This window comes from Salminus brasiliensis, chromosome 7 (genome assembly GCF_030463535.1).
Source record: "Salminus brasiliensis chromosome 7, fSalBra1.hap2, whole genome shotgun sequence".
Lineage (NCBI taxonomy): Eukaryota > Metazoa > Chordata > Actinopteri > Characiformes > Bryconidae > Salminus > Salminus brasiliensis.
In genome coordinates this window covers 23,180,966-23,189,474 of record NC_132884.1, presented here as the reverse complement: position 1 = coordinate 23,189,474, position 8,509 = coordinate 23,180,966, and the positions used below count along the sequence as shown (strand labels likewise).

General features: G+C 44.1%; 1 protein-coding gene across 1 annotated transcript; it reads left to right on the top strand.

Moving 5' to 3' along the window:
* Window positions 1-4,800: 4,800 nt before the first annotated feature.
* On the top strand, window positions 4,801-6,122 carry cldn33b (claudin 33b). The gene has a single exon (XM_072683007.1). It carries the CDS (start codon window positions 5,033-5,035, stop codon window positions 5,699-5,701), a length of 669 nt encoding a protein of 222 aa, XP_072539108.1. The 5' UTR covers window positions 4,801-5,032; the 3' UTR covers window positions 5,702-6,122.
* The last annotated feature ends 2,387 nt before the right edge of the window (window positions 6,123-8,509 follow it).

Sequence of the window (8,509 nt, the reverse complement as noted above, 5' to 3'; positions counted from 1 at the left end):
TTTAGTCTTTGCAATTTGGCCCCCAATTTGGCACCCCTGCTGTAGACTGCAGCTAGCTGTCTTTCTGCGATTGACTCTTTTATTCCACAGGTATTTCAGACATCAGACTTACCAAATCAGCCTGTCATTATATATGGAGGAGGTGAGAATTAAGCTGTCGTGACTCAGCACTGTGGACTCACATTAGACTCACTCACTGAAAGTCATTCTGTGCGGAGAAAATGAGAAATGAGCCAACTTGATTAATCAGGAAGAAAGCGAATCGTTGTACGGATCGTTCGATTAATTGAACGGACTGTTCAAAAAGAATCGGTTCGATAAACTGAATCGAACTTTCCATCACTATTCCACACAGGCCATATTCGGGCAGAGCTCATTTACATGCTGTACGCCTATAAAAGCTGACGCGGTATTTAAATAAGTCCCGTCTGACCAATGGCGGGGCAGGATTTTACCTCCTCGCTGCTGGAGCTTTAAATGGCCACTCCCTCACTTAACTGTAAACGCACTGCACACTTTCTCAAGGTCCCTAAGAGAACTCACAGAACTCCACAAAAACGGGTTTCCTGGAGTTTTTTTTTTATTTATCGTTTTGTGAGTAGATTAGCTGAACATGATTATAGTTATTTTTTGTTAACTCAATAAATTAAAAAATAAATTACTGTCATGTGTCCAATAGTGTCCATTTGCCTGACCCATTTGCCTCGAACTAATATATACGCGGCCGTAATGGCGTATTGTGTATAATACAATAATATAGTAGCTTTATACAATGCTATAATAATACAATATATATAATAATATGCATATAACAGTTGAGTCTGGCAGGGCATAGGTGTATGTTTACTATAGTAACAGAGCGCCATCTCGCGGCTGTAGACAACAACTGCATGACCATCTGCCACTAAGGAGGGATTTACACCTGCATCCATACGCAGCAAGCAGCTATAAAGTTCAGTGTTCATTAGGATCTTATTAGGCCCAGTTCCATTTATGTCATTCAATTAATTAATTAATTAATCATTTAATTAATAAATAATGGCAAAGTAATCGCCTCAACCAAGTTGGTGCTCTAATGTAGACTAATGTTTACAAATGCAAAAATGGCCATTAATTATGCGAAAGGCCTCCAGGTTGCCCCTTACAATGCACTGTGATTGCTAATACTATAATACTCAGTGCTCACCAACTCTCCTCCTGCACATCCACAAAATCCAGAGTGTGGTCAATACTGCACGGGATAGACAACATATGCCACCAGTCCTGCAGGTCCCGGCACTGCACGTCTTGCCAGATATTACCATTGACTAAACTGCCAAGCAGGTGGAGTACAAGACTAGATGTGGGAAACACTGCTGTAACTAGAAACTGGCATAAGACTCAACAGGCAGGTTAGAAATGGGTTGTTTACCCTTAAGATGAACTCCACTGCAGTATGATGGTACCTTGGCTGTTTCTGAACTTTGTAGGCCCGGAGCAACTTCAGAGCCCCTATATAATAATGTGATCTTTCACCTTTTCCACCAGTAAAAAAAACATTTGAAGAAAACTGTATGTGATGTTTCAATAGCAAAGGCTCAACAGTCAGGTTGTAAATGACCGCTTAGATGCGCTCCACTGTAGTATGGCAGTACCAGAGCTGTTTCTGAACATGTGTGGGCCCAAAGGAACATTGACGTCCCCAATGCCCAACATGCTGAAGCTGGTATTAGCACTTTAGCTGTCACACATACTGTTGTTCAGCGGTATTGTCTTAAGTGCTGATAGATAGGACATGTTGGAAATTACACTAAATAGACAAAAGTATTGAGACACCTGCTAATTCATTTTTGGTCTTCTAAAATCAAGGGTATTAAGAAAGGGTTAAAAAGTTTATCCTGTTTTTGAGTTTTCCCATTTGAATGACCAAGAAAGTCATATTTACTGGTGGGAAATTCTTGATAATATATGAGTTTGCGACATGTACACCAATCAACCATAACATTATAACTACCTGTCTAATTTTGAGTAGGTCCCCCTTGCGCTGCCACAACAGATCTGACCATTCAAGGCATGGATTCCACAAGACCTCTGATGGTATCTGGCACCAAGTTGTGAGGTGGAGCCTCATCATCATGGATGGCATCAGTGATTCTTAGGTGCCCCTGATCATGTCGCTGGTTCACCAGCTGTCCTTTCTTGGAGCACTTTTGGTAGGTACTGACCACCGCACACCCGAAAAACCCCACAAGACCTGCCTGATATTTGGGAGGTGTTGTGATTCAGTCGTCTAGCCATCACAATTTGGCCCTTGTCAAAGTGGTTCAGTTCCTCATGCTTGTCCATTTTTCTTGCTTTTAACGCATCGCCTTTAAGAACGGACTTTTCACTTGCTGTATATATCCACCCCTTGACAGATCCCACTGTATGAAGATAACTGTTTTTAGCATCACCGGTCACCAGTGTTAATGTTATGGCTGATCGTTGTATAATAAGACTTACTGAATAGTTTGACCTTCCACCTTTTTCCCCAGTTAAACTGGTAAACTTGGCCTTGAAATCAAGGACAAATGAAATACAGGAAACCACAAAACAGGATGGCTATTCTCTGGACCTCCATGCTTTTGTTTTTTGTATTGGGGGTGTATCTCTTTGAATGAGCACCCAAATGGAGTTTTAGTGCTTCTCCAGCTCTTAGCTCACTATACAAACCCTTCTTTGAAGTGGGTGCATTAGAGCAGGGATACACTGCAATTTGTAGGACAGGGGGTGCTGTGGGAGCCTGTGGCCTAAGGGCACAGTGTGTACATTTGCTTTAGCCTTCACTGGCTTCCTACAGTCGCACGCATCAGATGCTTGTCTGCAGTGCAGTAAATGGACCAGCCGTTCTCTGCTTTATGTGAAGGTCAAACCCTGATCCGTACAGAAAAAAATCTTTTAAATTTTTAAAATGTAAAAAAAAAAAAAAAAAAAGACAAGGGCCTAAGCAACAGGTTTGAGCACCATTCACAGTCAGTAGTTAATAACACATCCTTTAGCAAATATCATATCTATTAAAATGCTTTTGGAGGCGTTCAGCTTTTGCCTGTTCATGCGTGCAAAAGGCTTTTAGTTCTGTGGGATTCTTGGGCTATCTTTCAAGCACTGCTCCTGTGAGGTTGATCCACAGTTTTACATTTACATTTACATTTACTTATCCAGAGCAACCTACAAAAGTGCTTTGCTATTTACTTAAGAAAAACCTCAGCTAGTTTGCATAGACTAAAAAATCAAAGATACCTCTAAGCTTAGACACTACTAAACACAAGTCAATAAGGTGACCTACTATTTGCCCAAGTATTCTCGGAAGAGGTGGGTCTGCAGTCTGCATTTGAAGACAGTGAGCTACTCTGCCGTTCGGACACCCAGGGGAAGTTCGTTCCACCACTTTGGTGCAGGACAGAAAAAAGCCTGGACGCTTGTCTTCCGTGGATTTTAAGGGATGGTGGGTCGAGCTGAGCCGTACTTGAAGCTCAAAGGGCTCTTGGTGCGGATCGGCTTTTTCACCATTGCCATCAAGTATTGCCATCAAGTACAGATCTTTAATGATGTCTAGATTGAGGAGCTGTGAGGGCCAGGGCAAAACCTTCAGCTTGCGTCTCTTGAGGTCATTGTGTATTTGGGGTGTGTTTGGAATCATTATCCTGTTGAAGAAGCCATCCTTTTCATTGTCAGCGTTTGTCAGTCAGTGTGATGTTTGCTTCCAGAATTTGCTGGTATTTAATTGAATCCGTTCTCCTTCTCTCTGCCAGTGAAATGTTCCCAACACTCACCCAAAGCATGCTAAAATCGCCCCTGTGCTTAACGGTTGGAAAGGTGTTCTTTTCAGGAAATTCAGCACCTTTTTTTCTCTAAACATGTTTTTGCTCATTGCAAAGTTCCATCTTAACAGGATCACAGTGCATCCGGCTTGTTGTGCTAGATGTAGCAAAGATGCAGGAAGGGTTTTCTTCTGAGTGATCATCCGTGAAGGTCTTAACTGTCTCGGGTGTCGCTGACTTCAAAAACTCCTACCAGAAGATCTCTAAGAAATTCTTGGTCTTCTAGACCTCGACTTGACCTCCACCGTTTCTTTCAATTGCTGTTTCTTAATTGCATTGCAACACTTTGCGACCTTCTGACAGCCTTCTCCTGCTTTGAGGGCATCTATCATTTTCATTGTCATTGAGTGCTAGGCAGCTGCTTAGAGAAGCCCATGGCTGCTTATTGTTAGGACTTTTTCTAATCATGACTGAAAAAGCTACAGTCCTAATTTTTTTTACCTCAAATGAGAGCTCAAATGTTTTAAGGTGAACAAACTTTAAAGTTGAAACCAGACAAATGTGCAGATGATTGCAAGCAGCCCTCAAATGCTTCTGTACAATTAGCTAGTTCCTGGTGTGTAGGACAGCCTGCCAGGCATTCAAAGCAGCTTATCTCCTACACTCCACTCTTGGCAACATGGCATGTTTTCCCCCTAGCTCCCATGAAAACCCCTTTAACCATCCACTCCAGGGCGGGGAGAAAATGTTTTGCCGTGGAGAGATGCAAACAAACTGAAATGGGGCGCTGAAAGCGGTCACTTTCTCCTAAAAACCACAACAATCCGCATTTTAATTGCATCCTGTCTAGGCTTTTATGGTATCCCATGCAGTGTCCTGCCTGGGACGGGCGGGGTGAGGGCCTGCACGTGTTTTTTCCTCTCTCTCTTGCTCTCTCTCTAGGATGGAGCCTAGAGGGCAGGGCTAATGTCAAAGTGCCTTCTCTTGCTCACTCCCTCTCTCCTCCTCCTCCTCCTCCTTCTTGTGTTCTAGCTCTCGAGTTGAGATGATGTGGGCTTCTTTGAGTGGAGACTAACGGGCTGTGAAGTTAGCTGGAGTGGACGTTTGCTAATAGATCCAAACACAGCGTTGCTGTTTCAGGGCCTTGTTGCTTCTCTCTCTTTCTCTCTTCCTCTTTTTGTTCTACACTTTCTACCTCTCCTCTGTCTCCCTCACCTCAGGAGGTTCTTGAGGTGCTAGTTGGGCAGTTGGCCATGTCTAACCCCTGCATCAGTCTTCTAGAGGTGCTGGGATTGGTGGTGGGCTTCGGAGCCTGGTTCTGCTCGCTGGCCGCTACGCTCATGCCACAGTGGCGCAGCCAGTCCACCGAGCTGCTGGCCATTGAGAGCTACGAGGTGGGCCTTTGGGAGACCTGCGTGGTGCAGGAGGTGGCGGGCACCGAGTGTCGTCCATACGACAGCATACTGGGCCTCTCGCACGACATCATGCTGGCCCGCAGCCTCATGTGCTTGTCGGACGCCTTGGGCCTGCTGGCCCTCATCATTGCCATCCCCGGACTCAAGCAGGTGAAGAGCTGCCGGTGGGAGGAAGGCTGGCGGGTGAAACGCGGGCTGAAGATCGCGGCGGGGGTCCTGTGCTGCATGGCAGGCATCTTGGCACTTATCCCAGTCTCCTACATGGCCCATGATATGGTGGTGAAGTTCTTTGACCACTCTGTGCCAGAGGTGGTGCCTCGCTTTGAGTTCGGAGACGCGCTCTTTGTGGGCTGGGCAGCAGGGTTCCTCCACGTGGTGGCGGCGTTTCTGCTCTTCTCCTCCTGTTTCGGGATGGGACGCACCGAGCCAAGGCTGGTGTACCACCGGCGCCAGGATGAATACAGGACTACCAATGAACATTCAGGAAAGCGCACAGAGTATGTTTAACAGACCTTCAGTGAGTCCTCCTCAAGCTGTTTCTAGTGCTGGAACATTGAATCTCTGACAGGACAGTAAAATTGATGGCATTTTAAATGTTTGCTGAATGTGTGATTCTTAAAAGCTTGATTGATGGTCTTCCCTCCTGAATTCACAGTTCTCTGGAAGCTACACAGCTACACTTTTTTCTTTGCCTTCTACAGAGCAACAGGTAAACTGTTTGATGAACCTGCCAGAATGTGGTATGCCAGCACCATTGGTTGTTCATTTGTGCTGTGTTCCTGAGTACAGTGTTCTGTAACTGCTCATATTCATGTGCATATCTTTTCCTGGATAGACGCCAATATCCTTGCTTTCCACATATTGCTTCAGATCTAAACATGTATTTAGTGATGTGTATAATACTTTACATTAAAAGATTTCTTTTTTATATTTATTGATATTTTTGGTGTATTGATACATACAGGTACAGTGCCATCAGCCAGTGTAGCATTGTACACCCATTGGAAAAGGTGCTTTATGTAGGTTCTTATAAAGATTACTGAATGTCGCTAATTTGTAGCTATGCAGGAGATTTCAGGCACTCTTTACTTCATCAGTGGACCAGCATAGCAACAAATGGGCTATTGGCAGTGACTGTATGCTGTATATATCTAGAGTGTATACAGGGCTGGCAAGTGTACAGACAGAAAAAATAGAAAATGTCCCTAAATAAAAAGTGAAAGTGCACACATTTAAACCAAAAAATACCAAAAATAAAAACGTAGCATAGTAAGAAGTACAAATAATTCATTTCATTACATTCGCAGTACTTGCAGAAGCTTTAACTTGTGCTAACCTCTCTATGTCACTTACAAAAGGAACATATGTTGTTAAGTGACTGGGAGACAACAGCACATCAAGGACCTGATGCTTATTCACCAACACAAACACACACACATTTCTGTCGAGGTCCCGCACGTGTCAGCTGTTAATCTGTTAGTGTAGGAAATGGGTTAAATAGCTGTAGATGAGGTTTAGAAGAAGGTGAAGGGCCAGCTTGAGTCTAATTGTGTCTGATGGCCTCTCCATCAGCATGTGGATTAAGCTGTTCTTAATGAAGGCCCTAACGAGAAGCATGTCCTGCGAGGAATGTCATGCAGAGACTGCCCCGCTGCCTCCTCTTCACAGTTATTACTTTGATTTGACCTGGTCAAAAGTACGGGGGGTCAGTTCTACTCGGAACTCTGAAACAGTAACAGCAGAAGGCACAGGTTCCACAACGACGAGATACTGGTAAAACACAGCAGCAGTGGCTTGTCTTCAAGTTTCAGTGCCAATTTATTGGTGCTCTAGAATGGAATACTGAATTTTCCTTGGCACAGTTGAATAATAAAAGTTTGGTACATGGATGTGACATACTGTGAACCTCTTACACTGTTGTCTTTTTATTGAAAAGCAAATCTGGCATAACCAGCAAAACAGAGCTAAAAAACAGGACAATTCCGGTTTGCATAATGCTCTTGGCTCATTTTATGTACAACCTCAAAATTGACATACACCCAGCCCACTAGCAAAAAGCCTTTTGAGGCTTAACGCAATGGCTACTTTGGAAGAATATGTAAGCAAGGCTGAAAAGGCTAGTGGTGGCTCAGCGGTTAGAGCGCCGGGATATCGATAACAAGGTTGTGGGTTCAATTCCCGGGCTCGGCAAGCTGCCGCTGTTGGGCCCTTGAGCAAGGCCCTTTACCCTCTCTGCTCCCCGGGCGCTGGAATTGGCTGCCCACCGCTCTGGGTGTGTATGTACTCACTGCCCCTAGTTCACTAGTGTGTGTGTGTGTTCACTACCACAGATGGGTTAAATGCGGAGGACATATTTCGCTGTACAGTGACAAATACGTGTACCTTTAAAAGCCAACGCTAGCAAACTAAATCGCTGCTGGGAGTCGAGTCATGGGGAAGCTGATGAAGCTAGCTCATGTCATGTCTGAGGCAAAATAACAGGGTTGTAAATAGGCTTGCAAAACCACATTTGAGCTTTTTTTTACCCCAACCAAGTCTCTTTCTTACTATTTATACATCAAATTAATAAACAGCTTAATATACTCAATAAATGCATTGTTTGGCTTACTTGTTTAAGATTAGGGCTGTGTCCTGTAAAGCTACAAACAGTTATTAATGTTTTTAAGGTAATTGTTTCACACACAGTTGGTAATGTTACTGTAATTACTTTTAAAGATACAGCTTACTTCTGTGGGGGAAGGGTGGCGCTAGTGAGATACGTACACCTAGGGAGAACATACAGTACTCCTCAACAAAGGAGGAGCTAGAGGACAATATCGGCCCCACCACACTTTCAGGAGACCTGTTGTTCAGTAAATGGATGAGTGCTTGTGTACACCATACAAATACATACTGACATACAGGTGTCTTTCTCGTCTGGATGTGACTGCGCTATCCCGGCACTATCTAGCATGCATGTCTGCGTTAAATCATTGAACACAGCAAACTGCATTGCAGACAATAGTTCATTTTTCAGCTTTTTATTGCAGTTAGGCTTTGGATACTAGGGGGGAAAAGCCCCAGCTGAGACCAGAGGTTCTCAGACTAGAAGACGCCAGATAAATGGGAGTGTGCCCTTATGACTTCCTGCGATGGATAATGATCAGAAAAACGGAGGCACAGAGTTATCGTGAAAACGAGCACTGTTTAGACCTTGCAGCAGATTGCGGCCTTTTTTTGCCCAGCTGTGGGAGGAGAACGCCACGTATCTGCAGAGAAAAGGGAAATGAGATTTCAGCACATCATTAGCAGCAACATCCTAATGCAATGGCCTAT